Source organism: Coregonus clupeaformis, chromosome 24 (assembly GCF_020615455.1).
Source record: "Coregonus clupeaformis isolate EN_2021a chromosome 24, ASM2061545v1, whole genome shotgun sequence".
NCBI classification, from domain to species: Eukaryota; Metazoa; Chordata; class Actinopteri; order Salmoniformes; family Salmonidae; genus Coregonus; species Coregonus clupeaformis.
Genome location: NC_059215.1, coordinates 11944467 through 11968637, shown reverse-complemented (window position 1 = coordinate 11968637; position 24171 = coordinate 11944467). Strand labels below are relative to the sequence as shown.

The 24171-nt window shown below is 45.6% G+C and overlaps 1 protein-coding gene across 1 annotated transcript in view; it reads right to left on the bottom strand.

Annotated features, from left to right (window-relative positions):
• The window catches only part of LOC121538016 (integrin alpha-5-like), a 64264-nt gene that overhangs the window by 26714 nt on the left and 13379 nt on the right, over positions 1 to 24171 (bottom strand). The window contains exons 2-12 of the mRNA XM_041845748.2: positions 14541 to 14671; positions 6235 to 6335; positions 5687 to 5810; positions 5103 to 5164; positions 4941 to 4986; positions 4698 to 4823; positions 2780 to 2824; positions 2491 to 2534; positions 2317 to 2373; positions 989 to 1041; positions 341 to 546 (exon numbers count right to left, since the gene is read on the bottom strand). Of these exons, the coding sequence (XP_041701682.1) occupies positions 341 to 546; positions 989 to 1041; positions 2317 to 2373; positions 2491 to 2534; positions 2780 to 2824; positions 4698 to 4823; positions 4941 to 4986; positions 5103 to 5164; positions 5687 to 5810; positions 6235 to 6335; positions 14541 to 14671 (995 nt within the window). The remainder of the gene's footprint in view (positions 1 to 340; positions 547 to 988; positions 1042 to 2316; positions 2374 to 2490; positions 2535 to 2779; positions 2825 to 4697; positions 4824 to 4940; positions 4987 to 5102; positions 5165 to 5686; positions 5811 to 6234; positions 6336 to 14540; positions 14672 to 24171) is intronic.

Sequence of the window (24171 nt, the reverse complement as noted above, 5' to 3'; positions counted from 1 at the left end):
GTGAGATCACTCAGAACTTTACAGACTACTAGGACTTTTCATGAACTACATGAGACCAACAAAAACTACATGTAGTAGTCTCAAAACCAATAACCTGACACACGAACGGTCCATAATAATAATAAATAATAATATGCCATTTAGCAGACGCTTTTATCCAAAGCGACTTACAGTCATGCGTGCATACATTTTTTTTGTGTATGGGTGGTCCCGGGGATCGAACCCACTACCTTAGCGTTACAAGCGCCGTGCTCTACCAGCTGAGCTACAGAGGACCATAAGAGAGAAAGTTTCACTTTTCTGTCCCTTAAAGCCCCAGTATTACCACCACACCTCTCACCATTGTATCCGTCCTGGTTGAGGTCTCCCAGAGGTGCGATGGTGCTGCCAAACCTCCCGAACACCTGTGTCCCGGTCAGGTTGAGAGTTGGCTCCAGGTCCAGGGGACGACGCTGCAGATAGAGGTACACACGGCCCACCTCCTCCAGGCGGCTGTCTGACCCTCGGGTCATGTACATGGGAGCTCCCACCAACAGGTCAGACATGCTGAGGGGAGGAGAGAGAAACACACGGTCACAGACATATACATTGTACAGACTAATGTGGCAAATTCAAGAAGCTCTCCTAAAATTCCCAGGTTTTCGAGAAATCTGGGAATTTCTGGATTCTTTCAAAACAATTTCTCAACCCTAGTACAGACACAAAAGACAGAGATTTCCCACAAAAGTAGTCATTGGTCAGAAAACCACTTTCGCCACCACCCATGTCATTAAAAAGGGTGAGAACGCCACTATGTTAGCTGTGTGAGAACTGACTCCTACTCACCCTTCATTATTGATGTTGACTGAGTTTTCCCATAACATTTGTGGTCACAAATGTCCCATAACATTGTTGGATAAATTCAATCTTGCCACCACCCAGCTCATGGGTGAGAACATACTGTATGAGAATGTTTCATTAGAATGTTTTCGACTCTTAGAGAACTCACCCGTCGTTATTGATGTCGGCAGTGGCCACAGTATACCCAAAATAGGAGCCCATCTGAGAAAAACATCAGCAGAGTGCATCATGTCACATTTCTAGAACATCACTATCTATCTGAGTTCAAAAAGGCTCAAAATAGAAAAGCTGCTTTTAAGCAAAGGGACTTTAACATTAATGACAGTGAATCTACTTGAATTAAGAGAGATCCTGTAGAAGAGACGAGATGGTCAATGAAAAGTGATGGTGCTTGCTTGGTCTAACTTTAAGCTGTTTTTGTTACAGGCTGACCAGACCACCCGCGATGCAAAATAAATGTACACATACATGTTATTCAATCATTGCACCCACACTGCTCATGCGCTTCAACGAGCGTCTGCGTAGCCAGGCGTTAAAATAGAACTTGGTTCTATTTGTGACGCTTAATGCACTGCAAGTCCCGCCTCTCCCATCTCCTCATTGGTTTTTAGGAGCATATACCCACGTGGGTGATCGAAGGATGAACGGAAGTCCACACTCCAGACCAGTTGGTGGTGGTAATGCGCTTAAAATTGGTTGCCAACCGACATATCAAGTCCAAAGAAGAAGAAGAAGCCTGAAGGAGGAGAGACCTAGAAACTCACTCGGTTTACCCTTTTAGCTGTGGATTAATTGTTGGAGTAGAGGACCTTGTGCATTTCAGGTAAAATAACGACCCAATGTTTATATCCCAGGACAAATTAGCTAGCAACAGCAAGCTAGCTAGCTAAATTGCCATACATGTGTAATGGTTTTCGACCTGTCCCGAAGTTAATATAGTTGGTTCAGAGTTTGTTTTGATATTTCAACCTGCGTGTCCTGATCGCGTCTGGTGTGGGTGGACAAAATCAATATGCGCACACAGACGCATGCGTGGTCTGGTCAGCATGTTAGTCTTTTTTGTCATGTCTGTATAACACATTTTTATCTGAAGTAGCAAAGACACAGAAACAGCTTAATTCCCAGACTCCCAGGGTAAGCAAATACACTTATGATTTTATTTATTCAGCTGAACCAATCAGCACCATTAAAAGGGGCTCACGCTATTTCCATTCCATTTGCAGAAAGAATCATGCTGCTCATTTGGAGAAAATTGCTTCTGCACTTTAACTTCAATAATTATGCTTTACAGCAAACCACAGATGGCTTGAAACCCAGTTAACAGAAACTTGTAAAGGAAATTATTATACTTATATCATCAGTGTTCCTGACTGAGGAAATTAAGAGTTGCCACGAGAAACAGAAACAGCTAGTTATGGAACCGCAGAGTCTGTCTGAAAAAAACGTTTCGAGTTTGAGATTAGGTTTTTGGCTCACCTGTTCGCCAGTGTAGTTGAGCATGGACTTCAGATCAGTGGCATTTAAAATAGACACCTGCAGAGAGCAGACACACACAGAGAACATATGGTCAAAATCCCTGAGGTCCAACATATGTATAGTGTATTAGGCCTGTGTTACGATATACACTATACAGTGATGAGGTTTTCTTACCAAACCATAGAGCATGACCCCTTTTGGGACCCCAGCCACAACATCTGAGAGGTGCACAGACAGGGGGAAAACAGAGAAAAAAAGGGAAGATTTAGGAGGGGAAATATCACAAAGGTCATAGCCGTCTGGAACTCCAGCGATCGCAGTCTTTCAAGCTTAGTAGCAGGACAGAATCGTGTAGGTGAGTTCAGTTTGAGTTCACTTCAGGTATAGTAAACATTCTGAACCCTTTAATGGCTGTCTGACGTGCAGCCAGGCCTGTGGAAGTCTGTGGTACAGATGTCTTTACCTTCCACGTCATCTCCACTGAATTCCCCAACCGCAACAGAGTAACCTGCAAGGCCGCAAGAGAGAGCAAACATTAGTCATATGATATCAAGCATTCAGAACCCATAGACCTCCATTACTCTTAAAGCGTAATCTATGGATAAAGGCATGTACTTTGAACAATTCTGCATCTACAGTGGGGAAAAAAAGTATTTAGTCAGCCACCAATTGTGCAAGTTCTCCCACTTAAAAAGATGAGAGAGGCCTGTAATTTTCATCATAGGTACAAGTCAACTAGGACAGACAAAATGAGGAAAAAAATTCCAGAAAATCACATTGTAGGATTTTTTATGAATTTATTTGCAAATTATGGTGGAAAATAAGTATTTGGTCAATAACAAAAGTTTCTCAATACTTTGTTATATACCCTTTGTTGGCAATGACACAGGTCAAACGTTTTCTGTAAGTCTTCACAAGGTTGTCACACACTGTTGCTGGTATTTTGGCCCATTCCTCCATGCAGATCTCCTCTAGAGCAGTGATGTTTTGGGGCTGTCGCTGGGCAACACAGACTTTCAACTCCCCTCCAAAGATTTTCTATGGGGTTGAGATCTGGAGACTGGCTAGGCCACTCCAGGACCTTGAAATGCTTCGTACGAAGCCACTCCTTCGTTGCCCGGGTGGTGTGTTTGGGATCATTGTCATGCTGAAAGACCCAGCCACGTTTCATCTTCAATGCCCTTGCTGACGGAAGGAGGTTTTCACTCAAAATCTCACGATACATGGCCCCATTCATTCTTTCCTTTACACGGATCAGTCGTCCTGGTCCCTTTGCAGAAAAACAGCCCCAAAGCATGATGTTTCCACCCCCATGCTTCACAGTAGGTATGGGGTTCTTTGGATGCAACTCAGCATTCTTTGTCCTCTAAACACGACGAGTTGAGTTTTTACCAAAAAGTTATATTTTGGTTTCATATGACATTCTCCCAATCCTCTTCTGGATCATCCAAATGCACTCTAGCAAACTTCAGACGGGCCTGGACATGTACTGGCTTAAGCAGGGGGACACGTCTTGCACTGCAGGATTTGAGTCCCTGGCGGCGTAGTGTGTTACTGATGGTAGGCTTTGTTACTTTGGTCCCAGCTCTCTGCAGGTCATTCACTAGGTCCCCCCCCGTGTGGTTCTGGGATTTTTGCTCACCGTTCTTGTGATCATTTTGACCCCACGGGGTGAGATCTTGCGTGGAGCCCCAGATCGAGGGAGATTATCAGTGGTCTTGTATGTCTTCCATTTCCTAATAATTGCTCCCACAGTTGATTTCTTCAAACCAAGCTGCTTACCTATTGCAGATTCAGTCTTCCCAGCCTGGTGCAGGTCTACAATTTTGTTTCTGGTGTCCTTTGACAGCTCTTTGGTCTTGGCCATAGTGGAGTTTGGAGTGTGACTGTTTGTGGTTGTGGACAGGTGTCTTTTATACTGATAACAAGTTCAAACAGGTGCCATTAATACAGGTAACAAGTGGAGGACAGAGGAGCCTCTTAAAGAAGAAGTTACAGGTCTGTGAGAGCCAGAAATCTTGCTTGTTTGTAGGTGACCAAATACTTATTTTCCACCATAATTTGCAAATAAATTCATAAAAAATCCTACAATGTGATTTTCTGGATTTTTTTTTCTCAATTTGTCTGTCATAGTTGACGTGTACCTATGATGAAAATTACAGGCCTCTCTCATCTTTTTAAGTGGGAGAACTTGCACAATTGGTGGCTGACTAAATACTTTTTTTCCCCACTGTATCCACCTTTTATCAGAGGTCAGAGGGATTGTGGTGACGTTTCCAAATCATAGCTCTCAGGCTCAAGTAGCCTACACAGGAAACCAGCATTTGTAAAAAGCAAGGGGATCAGGAGAGTGATAGAATTACGAGAAAGGAAAGTTGTACCGTGGTAGCTGTCGTCATATTTGATCTGAGCCTGTCTGGTCTGGGTCTGTCCCTCCACAGACTGCATGAAGTACCCTGGGTAGTAAGCCTTGATTATCTCCTCTTTGGCTGCTGAGATCACCTGACCTGAGGAGAAGCAGGAAGTGAATGGAAAGTTTCCCTCAGGTTTCACACAATTAACTTCAGAATACTGCTACAACTTATTTGGTTGTGGTCCAGGGGGGGGGTTGTCAAACCCTGTACCTTGCCAGAAGAAGCTGCCTGGTCCTCCAAGTACCACTTTCCCATCCTGAGAGCAACAGCGAGAGTAAGTCAGAATCATGAGAGAGATCATGTGTGTTTGCAATCCATAGTATTTGATAAAGCTCTGGTACTGAACTGAGAAGAAGTGTTTAGGAGTCTTACCTTGGTGAAATCAGCACTGAATCCCCCCTGACAGTAGCCCTGACCACCCTCGTTAATGAATTCTGAAATAAACAGAGGTAGAGGTTCATAAATCAGTTTTAGACAGGAATGTTTCCGATTTGAAAAAGCATTTTTAAAGATCCATAAATTTCCTCACATTAAACCAATACTTTAGAATGCAGATATTTTAGAAATATTTTTTAACCTTGACGTGATGGCTCAACTGGGTATTGTGAACAGAACCAAGCCAGCCAGTCATTACCAGCAATAGGGATACACTTGGTCAATACGGGCTAACATGATTGACTGCATCTGATGAAGGTACATTCTTTCTCCACAGCTAGTGTGTGATGTCTCTGGAAGTGGTTACTCAGTAGGGGTACTTGAGACTATATACATGCCTTCTGTTGTGGCCTTCAGGCACAGCACTTAACCCCTGTATAATAGCCTGCTGTGTGGACAGCTGCTGAGTCAGAGGTAGGCCACAGGAGTCACCTGTAGTGTAGGGTAGTGGGGTAGTCGGTCGGCAGAGAAGAGCATTAGAAAGATGGATGATGTCTTTGTGAAAAACAAAAAAGGATTACCTGTGCGACAGGGAGCATATTCCACAAACTTGGTGAAGTTCTTGACAGAGAGGTAGCAGGTTCCCGTGGCATCTGACTGGGGCATGTCTTTTTTGGTTCTCCAGGAGTAGAGGGGGGCGCAGGCCTATAGAAGGGGTGGGAGGGGGTAGAGGTGGGAGTTGTTTTTTCAGTTACAACAACACCCTGTTTAACTCGATGGAGACCCAGAGAGAGGTTAATGTTACATCTGAAGCAAAGTAACAACGTAACCAAATCCAGGTCATGTCCCTCACAATCAGAAAAAAAAACTACAGGCGTCTAAACTTCAGTGTCACAGGAGCACAAAACACTTCTCCTCTGAGAGACACAGTGGAGGTGAAAATTGGAATAGAGTCACAACAAACCGATAGACAAAGACCTTTAAGACAAACTTTGAACAATGAACATATACAACCCCTTGACATGAAAGACAGACATCATAACAGTTGAGGGACTCTGAGCTATAGAGACCAAAGTTGAAAGGAAACTGACTTTCTCCACTCCGTCTCAGTCTCTGAGTGTCGTCTTACCAGAATGGTGTCTCCGTGGGAACGGACGGTGGCGCCGAACCACTGGTGGGACTTGACTTCAGCCTGGTAGTCTATGTCATTGAGAGTGACTTTGCGGTCCCCTGGGAAGAAGACAAAACAACAACTAAACTGAGTGATGACTGAAAAAAGCCCCTAATTAATCATTGTAGTTCTTCTCCTGGAGGCTCCAGACAACGTCATCCAAACATCTGTTACTACAGGACTTACATACTGCATCATTAAACACAAACACACATCAAGTTTCTCATGAAGAACCTTCCAGAGAGAAACATCTAGGAAAACTAGAAGGTATTTGGTGCTCAACAGAGCCTTATATCCCTCATTATGGCTCTGGTCCTCACTGTTCAGATGTCAACCTGAGTTCTCTGGCCCTGGGTGACCACACTGACCCTGGCTCTGTTTGGCCACCTGGCCTGTAACCCAGAGTTCTACTCCATCGCTGTCTGTCTGAGACCGAAATGGCACCATATTCCCTATATAGCGCACTACTCTTGACCAGAGACGCAGCCTCTGTGACAGGACAGGAGCAAGTGACAAGACAGATGGCCTGAGGAGTCAGGTTCAAACAGGTTCAAACAGGACGTTTTATTGGCAAGACTGATGCAACATCTGTGTTGGCGTGGTGAGAAACGAAATCCAAACAGATCGGTTTATACAGTTCACATACCGTGAAACATCCTTTAACAAGTATTCTAAACGCTTGGAATTCGGACAACAAGACGTATCCAGTGGAACTTGTACCCAGCATTCTTGATAGCTAAACCACAAGTGTTGCAACAGAGCCGTATCTATCTGTCGGGGAAGGGGGCCTGTTGGTGTGAGCCAGAGGTTGTGACCTGTGGATGTGAAGAAAGCAGGCTGTGTGTCAGCCGCCTCCTCCACGCCAGCCCTGAGCTCTGGGTGAGGGCCTGCTCTTCTCCGTGTCTTGGTGGAAGGAAGGAAGGAAGGAAGGAAGGAAGGAAGGAAGGAAGGAAGGAAGGAAGGAAGGAAGGAAGGAAGGAAGGAAGGAAGGAAGGAAGGAAGGAAGGAAGGAAGGAAGGAAAGAGGAGGGGGACTGTGTCCAAGGAAAACAAACGCTCTGGCTCTGTTTCTTCCTAGCAACCTCTCAGGCATGCATCTCTCTCGCATGCATTCCCTCTCCACCTCCCCTTTCTCTTCATCCCTTTGTCCATCACTCTCTCTTCTCTCTGTCCCTTTTTCTTCCCCTTCTCTTCATCCTTCTCTCAGGGGGTTTGTTCTCCCCCTGGCATCCCCCTGGTCTCCCCCTGGCCTCCCCCTGGTCTCCCCCTGGCCTCCCCCTGGTCTCCCCCTGGCCTCCCCCTGGCCTCCCCCTGGTCTCCCCCTGGCCTCCCCCTGGTCTCCCCCTGGTCTCCCCCTGGCCTCCCCCTGGTCTCCCCCTGGCCTCCCCCTGGCCTCCCCCTGGTCTCCCCCTGGCCTCCCCCTGGTCTCCCCCTGGTCTCCCCCTGGTCTCCCCCTGGTCTCCCCCTGGTCTCCCCCTGGCCTCCCCCTGGTCTCCCCCTGGTCTCCCCCTGGTCTCCCCCTGGTCTCCCCCTGGTCTCCCCCTGGCCTCCCCCTGGTCTCCCCCTGGCCTCCCCCTGGTCTCCCCCTGGCCTCCCCCTGGCCTGGAAGGAAAGCAGTGGGGATTAGGGTCCTTTAATAACATCACAGTAGATTTACCGTATCCCCATCACCAGGCTTCCCCTCCAGCATTACTCATGGGCTCACAGCACCCCTGTTCCCTACCGTAATACATGTGTGCACCTCCATCGTGTGGGGAAAGACACGCTTTAGCAATACCACAAATAACATGCCTAACACATTAAAAATATCTAAGAGGCTTGTTTCTTTAACTGCACTGCAATAATCTGCACTACATACTTCCCAGTCCCTCTCCCTAAAGTATGCTTTCCTCCTATTTTCATAACTCAAGGGCATTTGTTTTGATAAAGTGAGGGGGTGACACTGAGGTGACATGCAAGCCAAACAGGACTGTGTATTTGGGACACACTACCCCGGAAACCATGAGTATCAGCAGGGAAAGCAGAAAATGACATCTCTACAGTTATGTCAATGACATAATCGCTATGTTCAGAGCCCAAGACTATCAGAGTCTTAACTCCATACAGAACTGACTTTGGGGTGTTCTCTAACTTCACTTCTCACTGAGCTGCTGTGCTCTGAGCTCCGTGTCTGTCACTGCTCTTATTGTCCATGTCAGAGACGCTACATTGGCGTTCATACAGTGTGACGGATGGAAAGATGAAAAGATCAGTAGGTTAAGAGGCAGTACAAGCCAGACAAACAAGGCTTTGATACAAACAAGAGAGAGAAAAACCCAGCAGACGCTTGTGGCAATAACATGTCATGTAACGTCCTTTCAGTGAACTTGGGTAGACTTTGGTAGGAGTGTTGATGTGACTAGAGCCCGTCTACCCCTCTCTCTCCTGGGACAGGACAGCAGAGGGGTGGGGTGGGGTCTGGAGTGTGTCCACAGACTCTCCCCTTTGAACTTTGCGAGAGGAGACCCATTAGAGGAGTATCCTGGGTTAGAGTGCGGTCAGAGTCAAATGGCCAAATTCACTCATCACATTAGCTGGCCCTGGGGGAGTTACTGGTGGTAGGGGAAGATTGTTCAGAGATGGAGACAGGGCTCTGATTTCCCCCTGTCCCTCTCTCCCTCCCTCAGATCCCTGGGCTGTCTCTTCTTATCGCATTGGCAGGGGAAGTGGAGGGGGAGGCCTCTTGGTCAGGCTCAGGGAAGACCTCACCCACACTCAGGGGATCCCTGAATAATGTCACAAAAACAGACACACCTCTCATATAAAGGGTCAATACTAATACATTACCGGTATAATATCTACCACAGTTAGCTGAGCTCTAGCCATGTCATAACCAAATAAGGAAAACATATTTCCTTTGTCATACAGACAGAGGTGCTATGTTCTTGTATGCCGGCCCAGATGGCGGAATTGGCTCTTCCTCACAAATCAAATGTGCGCCTTCAAAGCCCATTAAGTAAAATGAAGGACACACTGTCCAAAACCCCAAGGGACTATCCTTCACCCCAACGCCCTGCTGCTTGCTGCACATTACATCGCTGTGACAATCATGGCCCTCAGCCAGCATCCAAGGATGTGCAACACATGTTCTAATCTGTTCTAAGAGAAAAGGGCACAAAAACTGAAGAAATCAGCAACCAGCAGTTGGATTCCTGGCCATCTGCTGTTAAACGGGGCTTGTGAAAGCAGAAATCTGCTCCAGTGGAATATTTCTCCACTAATGTGCCTTATGGCCAGCAAATCAGCCCTGGCTCTCAGCACTGTTCTCTTTGATTTCCCAGGAAACAAGCCAACAGTCCCCCGCTGCACTCAATAGGGAGCACACACACACATACCACTGTCTTTGTGTGTGTGCGCGCCAGAGGAAGAGAACAATCTAATTTACGCAATACACAGCAGATTCTTCTCTCCTACAATTCTGTCACTCCTTAACTTACTCTTTCCTCATTCAAATCAAATCAAATCAAATCAAATTTTATTGGTCACATGCGCTGAATACAACAGGTGCAGACATTACAGTGAAATGCTTACTTACAGCCCTTAACCAACAGTGCATTTATTTTAAACAAAAAAGTAAGAATAAAACAACAACAAAAAAGTGTTGAGAAAAAAAGAGCAGAAGTAAAATAAAGTGACAGTAGGGAGGCTATATATACAGTAAAATAAAGTGACAGTAGGGAGGCTATATATACAGGGGGTACCGTTGCATAGTCAATGTGCGGGGGCACCGGCTAGTTGAGGTAGTTGAGGTAATATGTACATGTGGGTAGAGTTAAAGTGACTATGCATAAATACTTAACAGAGTAGCAGCAGCGTAAAAAGGATGGGGTGGGGGGGCAGTGCAAATAGTCCGGGTAGCCATGATTAGCTGTTCAGGAGTCTTATGGCTTGGGGGTAGAAGCTGTTGAGAAGTCTTTTGGACCTAGACTTGGCACTCCGGTACCGCTTGCCGTGCGGTAGCAGAGAGAACAGTCTATGACTAGGGTGGCTGGAGTCTTTGACAATTTTGAGGGCCTTCCTCTGACACCGCCTGGTATAGAGGTCCTGGATGGCAGGGAGCTTTGCCCCAGTGATGTACTGGGCCGTACGCACTACCCTCTGTAGTGCCTTGCGGTCAGAGGCCAAGCAGTTGCCATACCAGGCGGTGATGCAACCAGTCAGGATGCTCTCGATGGTGCAGCTGTAGAATTTTTTTGAGGATCTGAGGACCCATGCCAAATCTTTTTAGTCTCCTGAGGGGGAGTAGGCTTTGTCGTGCCCTCTTCACGACTGTCTTGGTGTGTTTGGACCATGATAGTTCGTTGGTGATGTGGACACCAAGGAACTTGAAGCTCTCAACCTGTTCCACTACAGCCCCGTCGATGAGAATGGGGGCGTGCTCAGTCCTCTTTTTTTTCCTGTAGTCCACGATCAGCTCCTTTGTCTTGGTCACGTTGAGGGAGAGGTTGTTGTCCTGGCACCACACGGCCAGATCTCTGACCTCCTCCCCATAGGCTGTCTCATCGTTGTCGGTGATCAGGCCTACCACTGTTGTGTCGTCGGCAAACTTAATGATGGTGTTGGAGTCGTGCCTGGCCATGCAGTCATGGGTGAACAGAGAGTACAGGAGGGGACTGAGCACGCACCCCTGAGGGGCCCCCGTGTTGAGGATCAGTGTGGCAGATGTGTTGTTACCTACCCTTACCACCTGGGGCGGCCCGTCAGGAAGTCCAGGATCCAGTTGCAGAGGGAGGTGTTTAGTCCCAGGATCCTTAGCTTAGTGATGAGCTTAGAGGGCACTATGGTGTTGAATGCTGAGCTGTAGTCAATGAATAGCATTCTCACGTAGGTGTTCCTCTTGTCCAGGTGGGAAAGGGCAGTGTGGAGTGCGATAGAGATTGCATCATCTGTGGATCTGTTGGGGCGGTATGCAAATTGGAGTGGGTCTAGGGTTTCTGGGATTATGCTGTTGATGTGAGCCATGACCAGTCTTTCAAAGCACTTCATGGCTACAGACGTCAGTGCTACGGGTCGGTAGTCATTTAGGCAGGTTATCTTAGAGTTCTTGGGCACGGGGACTATGGTGGTCTGCTTGAAACATGTTGGTATTACAGACTCAGTCAGGGACATGTTGAAAATGTCAGTGAAGACACTTGCCAGTTGGTCAGCACATGCTCGGAGTACACGTCCTGGTAATCCGTCTGGCCCTACGGCCTTGTGAATGTTGACCTGCTTAAAAGTCTTACTCACATCGGCTACGGAGAGCGTGATCACATAGTCGTCCGGAACAGCTGGTGCTCTCATGCATGCTTCAGTGTTGCTTGCCTCGAAGCGAGCATAGAAGTGGTTTAGCTCGTCTGGTAGGCTTGTGTCACTGGGCAGCTCGCGGCTGTGCTTCCCTTTGTAGTCTGTAATAGTTTTCAAGCCCTGCCACATCCGACGAGCGTCAGAGCCAGTGTAGTATGATTCAATCTTCCTGTAAATGTCGATGGGTCCTTCAGCTGTCCAGACACTGGAACACTGCTCCACTTCTCTGAAGAGCTCACAATAATTGAGCCATAAACCCGGACCGTTTACTGTAGGTCTACCTTTTACATTCAGATTCAAATGAAGCTCTTTGGTGAGAACAAATATAACATTGTATTTATTGTCATTGTATGTAGTGGCCTTTTCTTTTGTTTCAACTGTTTATTTGCTCTGCCTATATGCCCAGGGGCTGAGACAGAACACATACTGTATCTAGCCTAAAGGGAAGATACCATTGTCTAAAACATTCCCATTATTCCTTTTGTCCCGAAAAGAAAGACACTAATGACATGCTCAAAGGGATCAAATGAAATAAAAACAATTGTCACATTTGCCGAATACAACGGGCGTAGACTTAACCGTGAAATGGTTGCTTACGAGCCCTTCCCAATGATATATATATTATAAAAAATAAACATAGTAACACAAGAGGAATAAAATACACAAGAATGGAGCTATATATGGGGAGTACCAGTACCAGATCAATGTGCAGAGGTATGAGGTATTTGAGGTGGATACAGTGCCTTCAGAAAGTATTCAGACCCTTTGATTTTTTTCCACATTTTGCTACGTTACAGCCTTATTCTAAAATGGATTAAATTAATGTTATTCCTCATCAATCTACACACAATATCCCATAATGACAAAGCGAAAACTGGTTTCTAGAAATAAAAAACTGAAACACATTTACATAAGCATTCAGACCCTTTGCTCTGAGACTCGAAATTGAGCTCAGGTGCATCCTGTTTCCATTGATCATCCTTGAGATGTTTCTACAACTTGATTGGTGTCCACCAGTGGTAAATTCAATTGATTGGACATGATTGTTGGAAAGGCACACACCTGTCTATATAAGGTTTCACATTTGACAGTGCATGTCAGAGAAAAAAACAAGACATGAGGTCGAAGGAATTGTCCGTAGAGCTCCGAGACAGGATTGTGTCGAGGCACAGATCTGGGGATGGGTACAAAAAAATGTCTGCAGCATTGAAGGTCCCCAAGAACACAGTGGCCTCCATCATTCTTAAATGGAAGAAGTTTGGAACCACCAAGATTCTTCCTAGAGCTGGCCGCCCGGCCAATCTGAGCAATCGGGGGAGAAGGGCCTTGGTAAGGGAGGTGACCAAGAACCCGATGGTCACTCTGACTGAGCTCCAGAGTTCCTCTGTGGAGATGGGGGAACCTTCCAGAAGGACAACCATCTCTGCAGCACTCCACCAATCAGGCTTTTATGGTAGAGTGGCCAGATGGAAGCCACTCCTCAGTAAAAGGCACATGACAGCCCACTTGGAGTTTGCCAAAAGGCTCCTAAAGACTCTCAGACCATGAGAAACAATATTCTCTGGTCTGATGAAACCAAGAATGAACTCTTTGGCCTGAATGCCAAGCATCACGTCTGGAGGAAACCTGGCACCATCCCTACGGTGAAGCATGGTGGTGGCAGCATCATGCTGTGGGGATGTTTTTCAGCGGCAGGGACTGGGAGACTAGTCAGGATCGAGGGAAAGATGATTGGAGCAAAGTACAGAGAGATCCTTGATGAAAACCTGCTCCAGAGCGCTCAGGACCTCAGACTGGGGTGAAGGTTTACCTTCCAACAAGACAACGACTCTAAGCACACAGCCAAGACAACGCAGGAGTGGCTTCGGGACAAGTTTCTGAATGTCCTTGAGTGGCCCAGCCAGAGCACGGACTTGAACCTGATCGAACATCTCTGGAGAGAACTGAAAATAGCTGTGCAGCAACGCTTCCCATCCAACCTGACAGAACTTGAGAGGATCTGCAGAGAAGAATGAGAGAAACTCCCCAAATACAGGTGTGCCAAGATTGTAGCGTAATACCAAGAAGAATCAAGGCTGTAATCGCTGCCAAAGGTGCTTCAACAAAGTACTGAGTAAAGGGTCTGAATACTTATGTAAATGTGATATTTCCGTTTTTAATTTTTTATAAATATGCAAAACGTTCTAAAAACCTGTTTTTGCTTTGTCATTATGGGGTATTGTATGTAGATTGTTGAGGGGGGAAAAAACAGAATCAATGTTAAAATAAGGCTGTAATGTAACAAAATGTGAAAAAAGTCAAGGAGTCTGAATAATTTAGAATGCACTGTATGTACATGAAGGCATGGTAAAGTGACTAGGCATCAGGATAGATAATAATAAGAGTAAAATAAAGAACAGCAGAGTAGCAGCAGCATATGATGAGCGTAAAAGTATGTGTGCGCGCATGTGTATGTGTGTGTGTTTGTGTTGTCGGTATGCGTGTGTGTATTGTGTGTGTGTGTGTGTGTGCATATGTAGTGTGTGGGTTTGTGTGTGTGCATCTAGTTTCCAGGAACCAACATGTCAAACAAAGGATCAGTGAAGTAGAACAGTGCCACATGATCACCTGCCGGCCACAGTAGCTTGGAGGCCATGGAGCAGTGGCTTTAAAAAGTGCTTAAAACATCCTCTAAAATCTCCAGTTCTCAAGCTCCAGTCACCATTCAAGACAATAAAAAGAGAGGAGTGGATGAGAGGTTTATGTTACAGGAAGCAGAGAGCAGGGACAGCGGGTGAAAAGGACAGCTGGCATTCTGCTGTGATGTTTGACTCAAACTATAACGTTAGTGCTTCAACCATTTGTGAGTGGATAAGTCAATGTAATTCATAACATGTTCAGACTGCTAGAGCAAGAAGGCGTGATCAAGACCTAAAGCAATGAGGTCACATTGGGTCTTACCTTGATTGTCAAATTCAATGTTGTGGCACTCAGATTGGCCGAGACTCCATGGGCAGTAGTACACGGACCCGCCCTCTGTGATGTTGAGCTGGCTGGTATTGGCCTTGGGAGCGCCAATCACCACACTGATGCTGTAAGACGAGAGAAGAAATATGTAGTCATTCAAATGTCATTATGTCACCTCTACCTAACATGCTACCTCCCCCAGCAACATAACAGTGGAGGTATGGCAACTTAGAGCCGCTGAATGTGTTTGCTAATGCTAGATTGGTATTATTTTTTGTCATGATAGTTGGTTAAGATCTGCTCTTGGTCTGGTATCAAAAATGTATTCCAGACCTTCTATTCAACAGTTTTAGCATGATGCAGAGCCGGTATATACGTTTTACTGCTCACAAAGCTATACCCCTACTTCCAACATTCTGACAGGTTCTAGTACAGTCCTATGTTACATAACATTGTAACCATGTGCAATTGTTGCTGTAATGTGTGCACGTTACATTCTCTCCCTCTCTCGGTCACACACACACACACACACACACACACACACACACACACACACACGAGATCCCTGTGGGGCAAATTCGATTGGAAAACAAGAAAGCAGACGGTCTAAGTGGGGTCACTGTTGTTTCCCTGTCCCTGTAGGCAGACATCTAGCTAACCCATTTAACCCTGCAGTAGACTAAATGCAAATCCAGGACTGGTACAGACATCTAGCTGCTGTAACCCTGTGGTAAACATGGGAACCCCTTCACCAGATCTACCAGCAACAAGTGGTCTTACAGGTGAGTCTGAGGACCAGCTGACCAGGTTAAAAGTCACTAGGACATAATATTCAATGAGGGAGGACACCGAAAACAGCCAGGTAATGAGATTTTAGATGAACCACTGAACCAGGACAGGGCCATGGCTAAACTGACAGACATTGTTTCCAGTAGACAGTCTGGCTGAACCAGCACAGTGTAGCCATTACCTCATTGCGGCTCCAATCGTCATCATCACTGGCATGGTGCTGGACAGTGAAGTGGGCAGAAAACAGAGGAGAAGAGAAGAGGGTAGAGTAGAGTAGAGCCTGAGGGGTCTTCCTAAAACACAGGAAGAGAACACCCTTTCCTGCTCCAGGTCAGTCACCCAATGATGCGTGGTTGTTTACTTTAACGCTAAATTTAAATATCTTCCCTCAGGGGACAACTACTCAACAGTGTCCAGTCCAGACTCAAGAGGATCCACCCCAAATTCAGAAACCAGACTTGGTGAAACCATACTTTCATCCTTGTCAGACTGCACTGCTTTTGTAGAGCCAGCCACGTCACGTTCCCATCTTAGTTAGGACTTATAGATGGGACATTGGCTTTCTAGATAGAAATAAGGTTTGGTATAAGAGACTATTGGAGCATAGAGAAGTAGTTGTCACCAGCAAAGCACCCCCACACCATCACACCTCCTCCTCCATGCTTCACAGTGGGAACCACACATGCGGAGATCATCCGTTCACCTACTCTGCGTCTCACAAAGACACAGCGGTTGGAACCAAAAATCTCAAATTTGGACTCATCAGATCAAAGGACAGATTTCCACCGGTCTAATGTCCATTGCTCGTGTTTCTTGGCCCAAGCAAGCCTCTTCTTATTATTGGTGTCCTTTAGTAGTGGTTTCTTTGCAGCAATTCGACCATGAAGGCCTGATTCACGCTGTCTCCTCTGAACAGTTGATGTTGAGATGTGTCTGTTACTTGAACTCTGTGAAGCATTTATTTGGTCTGCAGTTTCTGAGGCTGGTAACTCTAATACACTTATCCTCTGCAGCAGAGGTAACTCTGGGTCTTCCTTTCCTGTGTCGGTCCTCATGAGAGCCAGTTTCATCATAGCACTTGATGGTTTTTGCGACTGCACTTTTTTGCGACTGCACTCAAAGTTCTTGAAATTTTCCGGATTGACTGACCATATCTTAAAATAATGATGGACCATCGTTTCTCTTTGCTTATTTGAGCTGTTCTTGCCATAATATGGACTTGGTCGTTTACCAAATAGGGCTATTTTCTGTATGCCAACCCTACCTTGTCACAACACAACTGATAGGCTCAAACACATTAAGAAGGAAAGAAATTCCACAAATTAACTTTTAACAAGGCACACCTGTTAATTGAAATGTATTCCAGGTGACTACCTCTTGAAGGTGGTTGAGAGAATGCCAAGAATGTGCAAAGCTGTCATCAAGGCAAAGGGTGGCTACTTTGAAGAATATAAAATATAAAATATATTTTGATTTCAAATCAAATCAAATCAAATTTTATTGGTCACATGCGCCGAATACAACAGGTGCAGACATTACAGTGAAATGCTTACTTACAGCCCTTAACCAACAGTGCATTTATTTTAAACAAAAAAGTAAGAATAAAACAACAACAAAAAAGTGTTGAGAAAAAAAGAGCAGAAGTAAAATAAAGTGACAGTAGGGAGGCTATATATACAGTAAAATAAAGTGACAGTAGGGAGGCTATATATACAGGGGGGTACCGTTGCATAGTCAATGTGCGGGGGCACCGGCTAGTTGAGGTAATATGTACATGTGGGTAGAGTTAAAGTGACTATGCATAAATACTTAACAGAGTAGCAGCAGCGTAAAAGGATGGGGTGGGGGGGCAGTGCAAATAGTCCGGGTAGCCATGATTAGCTGTTCAGGAGTCTTATGGCTTGGGGGTAGAAGCTGTTGAGAAGTCTTTTGGACCTAGACTTGGCACTCCGGTACCGCTTGCCGTGCGGTAGCAGAGAGAACAGTCTATGACTAGGGTGGCTGGAGTCTTTGACAATTTTGAGGGCCTTCCTCTGACACCGCCTGGTATAGAGGTCCTGGATGGCAGGGAGCTTTGCCCCAGTGATGTACTGGGCCGTACGCACTACCCTCTGTAGTGCCTTGCGGTCAGAGGCCAAGCAGTTGCCATACCAGGCGGTGATGCAACCAGTCAGGATGCTCTCGATGGTGCAGCTGTAGAATTTTTGAGGATCTGAGGACCCATGCCAAATCTTTTTAGTCTCCTGAGGGGGAATAGGCTTTGTCGTGCCCTCTTCACGACTGTCTTGGTGTGTTTGGACCATGATAGTTCGTTGGTGATGTGGACACCAAGGAACTTGAAGCTCTCAACCTGTTCCACTACAGCCCCGTCGATGAGAATGGGGGTGTGCTCAGTCCTCTTTTTTTTCCTGTAGTCCACAATCATCTCCTTTGTCTTGGTCACGTTGAGGGAGAGGTTGTTGTCCTGGCACCACACGGCCAGATCTCTGACCTCCTCCCTATAGGCTGTCTCATCGTTGTCGGTGATCAGGCCTACCACTGTTGTGTCGTCGGCAAACTTAATGATGGTGTTGGAGTCGTACCTGGCCATGCAGTCATGGGTGAACAGAGAGTACAGGAGGGGACTGAGCACGCACCCCTGAGGGGCCCCCGTGTTGAGGATCAGTGTGGCAGATGTGTTGTTACCTACCCTTACCACCTGGGGGCGGCCCGTCAGGAAGTCCAGGATTTGTTTAACACTTTTGGTTACTACATGATTCCATATGTGATATTTCATAGTTTTGATGTTTTCACAATTATTCTACAATGTAGAAAATAGTAAAAATAAAGAAAAACCCTGGAATGAGTAGGTGTGTCCAAACGTTTGACTAGTAGGTCGACATAGGCCACTTTCACCAGTGAAGTCACAGGACGCGTTCCTCTGCCCAGGCGATGCGGATGCATGCCAAATCTTACAACGCCTGGATAGGTATCTTACGTATCAGCTAACCACATATGTTACAGCAATTTGTCAGTCGATGACACAGTCGATGACGTGGCACACAGCCATTGGCTGATGCATGCAGCATCTGAGCAGGGGAACGCGACCACAGTCAACAATGAGGTCACTGTGGTTCTAGACTGGCCATTAGATTCAACACCACTCTGATGTAGTCATAGCCTGCGTCGAGGTGACAGCCACAATACTTCAGAAACATGCTGGTAGAGGTTTGGTTTAGGGTCACCTAAACCAAAGCCAAGAAACCCACAGTCCTGCACTGGTGCAATCATAGGAAGGGTACTTTTCATTACGACATCATTTCAACATAGTGTTCATTTTGGCATCATATTTTCATGTTGCAATAAAAAGAACAGCATAAAGTTTAGTACAGAGACTTTGAGCAATCTCCTGCTGGGAATGGGAGTGTGGGTGGAAGAAAAACGTTAGCGGCTTTCCTGCGTCTCCCAAAGCGAGACCCACCTCCCCAAACGGCAGCCCACTAACAATCCCAACCAACCCCAGTCTGATGGTTTCAGCGTTAATTAAACTAGGCTGCTAGTGTCGAGTGCATAAACACAGACTCCTCAGTATAAATGACTGTTGCTGGTGAGGGTTGTCTAATTTGAGGCTTCTGCAATCAGCAATATATAAGCCAGGCAATAAGTCTGCTGGTTGCAACCACTATTTACATGGGTTTTGAAAAATGAAGGGGGAATGTATAATGGTGGAAACTGCTGATCTACCACTGATCTTCCCAGGCTTAACCCAATAGAGTTTATGATGACGTTAGAGAGAGAGGCAGTCAGAAGCCAAATTCCTCTCGCCCCCTTCTCACCCAAACACAGCTTTTTACCCATTCCACACTAATGGTCTTCCTCCCAGCTGCAAAGCTTATGTCACTTGAACACTATTATAATTGCTTTAAGCCAGCCAGGGAAAAAACGGATACAGCTTTGACTAAATAGCAAGAAATCACAATCACATTTTGTTGGCCTACCAGCGGCGGGACAGGCGGCTGCAGTCACCATCTGCAGAGGTAAACCCTGGGTGCAATGGGAATGGTATGGCACAGACAAATCAAATCAAATTTTATTTGTCACATGCGCTGAATACAACAGGTGTAGACCTTACAGTGAAATGCTTACTTACAAGCCCTTAACCAACAATGCAGTTTTAAGAAAAATAAGTGTTATGTAAAAAATAGATAACTAAAAAATAACAAATAATTAAAAGAGCAAATAGTCCGGTAGCCATTTGATTAGCTGTTCAGGAGTCTTATGGCTTGGGGGTAGAAGCTGTTAAGAAGACTTTTGGACCTAGACTTGGCGCTCCGGTACCGCTTGCCATGCGGTAGCAGAGAGAAGTGTCTATGACTAGGGTGGCCGGAGTCTTTGACAATTTTTAGGGCCTTCCTCTGACACCGCCTGGTATAAAGGTCCAGTATGGCAGGAAGCTTGGCCCCAGTGATGTACTGGGCCGCACGCACTACCCTCTGTAGTGCCTTGCGGTCGGAGGCCGAACAGTTGCCATACCAGGCAGTGATGCAACCAGTCAGGATGCTCTCGATGGTGCAGCTGTATAACTTTTTGAGGATCTGAGGACCCATGCCTAATCTTTTCAGTCTCCTGAGGGGGAGATGCCCAGATGCCCAGGGAACTTTCTACATATGAGGGAAAGACTGGAAAAAGGGCAGCAGGACTGGAGCCTTTAAATTAAGAAGGCAGGAATCACCTGGAATTAAGTCCAGAAAACTGCCAAAAGAAGAGTTGAGGACCACTGCTCCACAAAGAGTTAAAAATAATAAGTAAAGGAGCCTTCAAAAATGTTAGTCGAAACCTCAGCTAGGGATGGGACCGCCTGAACAAAATCCCAACCAAAATGAAGTCACTCAACTAACTCTTCAGAGTTTACTCTTCTAAATAATCTCCTCACATAAGGGGAAACTGAATTAGCGCAAGTGTAGTGACCCAAACTGAGCCCGTGGCGCTCTTGACCTCCCTCCCTACCGATATTGAGATCTGGCCTGGGCCCAAACACAACGAGTAAACAGTTACAGCAGCAACGGTCTCTCTCTCCCGCTTCGAGGAACCGACTGACACACTGCTTCGGCGAACTGACGCCAATACACTAAAGAAAATGCATGACTGTACAAGAGGAGGGTCTTCAGTCAGCAACGCCAACAAACTGTCAAATGGGACCATCACAAGCACACCAAGTATTTTTTTATTTTTAACCTTTATTTAACTAGGCAAGTCAGTTAAGAACAAATTCTTATTTACAATGACGGCCTACCCCGGACGACGCTGGGCCAATTGTGCGCCGTCCTATGGGACTCCCAATCATGGCCGGATTGTGATACAGCCTGGAATCAAACCAGGGTCTGTAGTGGCGCCTCTAGCACTGAGATGCAGTGCCTTAGACCGCTACGCCACTTGGGAGCTCGTATGGCAGTATGGCATTGTCACATTATTACTGGACTGAATTACTGGAGCTATTTCAGACTCACTATTCCACTGTGGAGGGGAATGCCAGTTGAATGGCCCTGTGTAGCTCAGTTGGTAGAGCATGGCGCTTGCAACGCCAGGGTTGTGGGTTTGATTCCCACGGGGGCCCAGTATGAAAAAATAAAATGTATGCACTCACTAACTGTAAGTCGCTCTGGATAAGAGCGTCTGCTAAATTACTAAAATGTAAATGAATAGTACTGTAATGTAACAACTTATTTTGGACCACATGGAGCCATGACACACAGCCTTCAGTCAGACACACGGCCTTCAGTCAGTACACGGCCTTCAGTCAGTACACGGCCTACGGTTTGATCAGAGCCATCGCCAAACAGGGAAACGGACTGTCTGACTCCCAACTACTATTCTGTCTGGTCATCCACTCAGCACTACACACAGGCACGTGTGCGCACACAAACACAGCATGTGTGTAGTGCTGCTGTCCAGGACCTCCTTACTCCTATGGGACAGGCAGAGGGATGATGAGAGTACCAGGGCCTGCTGGGACAGCTAGTGCTGAATGAGAAAGAGCACTGTACAGAACGCTCACTCATACAACCAGTAAACTGCTACAGTTGGCTGTATCCAATGACTGTAAATGAGGTAGGAACCTGCACTGGAAAGTATTATTTTGAGAGTTATGAAAGAGTTCCAACCTCATTAGGGTTTCTTAACAATTTACCAAAACTACCCAGCATCCAGGTTAAAACATTGTTTGTCACACTCCCATCTTGAGTACTGTACTTCAAAAGCAGCAGTTAGAACAAAAACTATACACCCACCAATGTTGATCTGATAAACATTATACCATCTCCAGAACCGGATCTTAATGTCACCGCAAAAAAATGTCCTCCCAAAGGACATTAGTCCTGTGCAGTGGAGCAGGAGGCCTGCAAATCAACAGAGCTGGCCCAGGTGCAGAGAGCCACACTAACTACTGCTGTTTCGTATTAGGGTCGTTGCACCTCAAAAAGCACAAGAAAGAGGAATGACACCCACCATCTCAGATTGTTCTGAAATAGTTTCTGTTGCTAGAAAGAAATAAGATTAGCATTTCTGCTTTTGTTTAAATATAATTTGATCTCTGAGAAATTAAGCTAATAGATTGCACCCAAATTGGCTCTTTTAATTTATAGGATTCATATAATATTCAATAATTATAGTACCTAACATCCGATTTGGACTAAACGTTTTTTTCTAACAATGAGTAAGTTATGAGGAATCCAAAGAAGTGGTCAAAAGCTAACGGATCCCCACATCCACTTAAATCCCACCCCAACAACAAGTATACAGTGGGGGGGGAAAGCATTTAGTCAGCCACCAATTGTGCAAGTTCTCCCACTTAAAAAGATGAGAGAGGCCTGTAATTTTCATCATAGGTACACGTCAACTATGACAGACAAATAGAGTTTTATTTTTCTCCAGAAAATCACATTTTTAATGAATTTATTTGCAAATTATGGTGGAAAATAAGTATTTGGTCACCTACAAACAAGCAAGATTTCTGGCTCTCACAGACCTGTAACTTCTTCTTTAAGAGGCTCCTCTGTCCTCCACTCGTTACCTGTATTAATGGCACCTGTTTGAACTTGTTATCAGTATAAAAGACACCTGTCCACAACCTCAAACAGTCACACTCCAAACTCCACTATGGCCAAGACCAAAGAGCTGTCAAAGGACACCAGAAACAAAATTGTAGACCTGCACCAGGCTGGGAAGACTGAATCTGCAATAGGTAAGCAGCTTGGTTTGAAGAAATCAACTGTGGGAGCAATTATTAGGAAATGGAAGACATACAAGACCACTGATAATCTCCCTCGATCTGGGGCTCCACGCAAGATCTCACCCCGTGGGGGTCAAAATGATCACAAGAACGGTGAGCAAAAATCCCAGAACCACACGGGGGGACCTAGTGAATGACCTGCAGAGAGCTGGGACCAAAGTCTACCATCAGTAACACACTACGCCGCCAGGGACTCAAATCCTGCAGTGCCAGACGTGTCCCCCTGCTTAAGCCAGTACATGTCCAGGCCCGTCTGAAGTTTGCTAGAGTGCATTTGGATGATCCAGAAGAGGATTGAGAGAATGTCATATGGTCAGATGAAACCAAAATATAACTTTTTGGTAAAAACTCAACTCGTCGTGTTTGGAGGACAAAAAATGCTGAGTTGCATCCAAAGAACACCATACCTACTGTGAAGCATGGGGGTGGAAACATCATGCTTTGGGGCTGTTTTTCTGCAAAGGGACCAGGACGACTGATCCGTGTAAAGGAAAGAATGAATGGGGCCATGTATCGTGAGATTTTGAGTGAAAACCTCCTTCCATCAGCAAGGGCATTGAAGATGAAACGTGGCTGGGTCTTTCAGCATGACAATGATCTCAAACACACCGCCCGGGCAACGAAGGAGTGGCTTCGTAAGAAGCATTAAGGTCCTGGAGTGGCCTAGCCAGTCTCCAGATCTCAACCCCATAGAAAATCTTTGGAGGGAGTTGAAAGTCTGTGTTGCCCAGCGACAGCCCCAAAACATCACTGCTCTAGAGGAGATCTGCATGGAGGAATGGGCCAAAATACCAGCAACAGTGTGTGAAAACCTTGTGAAGACTTACAGAAAACGTTTGACCTGTGTCATTGCCAACAAAGGGTATATAACAAAGTATTGAGAAACTTTTGTTATTGACCAAATACTTATTTTCCACCGTAATTTGCAAATAAATTCATTAAAAATCCTACAATGTGATTTTCTGGAAAAAAAATCTCAATTTGTCTGTCATAGTTCACGTGTACCTATGATGAAAATTACAGGCCTCTCTCATCTTTTTAAGTGGGAGAACTTGCACAATTGGTGGCTGACTAAATACTTTTTTTCCCCACTGTATTGTATCAGTTCTCTATGTTTGACAAGTACTATGGAGCTGCGGCTCAGATTTGTTCATTTATCCTATGTAATGTATTCTCAGTGAATTTGGTGATGTTTTTTTCCCCCGTTCAGAGAAATTAGTAATTGAATACAGCCTGAAATTACAAGGTTCTGACCACTAGATGGTGCTGTTCCTGCTATTAGGATATTATTTTTTAAGCAGTCTATAGACCAAGTATGACAGCAACCCATGCTTTGGTTTCGTTTACCTGGCCACTGTTTCAAATGCTAACTATTTATAGTATGTGTCACAAATCCAATGCAAGTCAATGGTACCTATATTAGCATTTTCAAGCTTCATGTCCAAATCTATATAATAATGTGTTGTCTAACTTTAGATGATTTGGATATGAAGCGTGAAAATGCTAAAATAGGTACCATTGACTTGCATTGTATTTGTGCCACACATGCTAAAAGGGACAGGGAGAAAG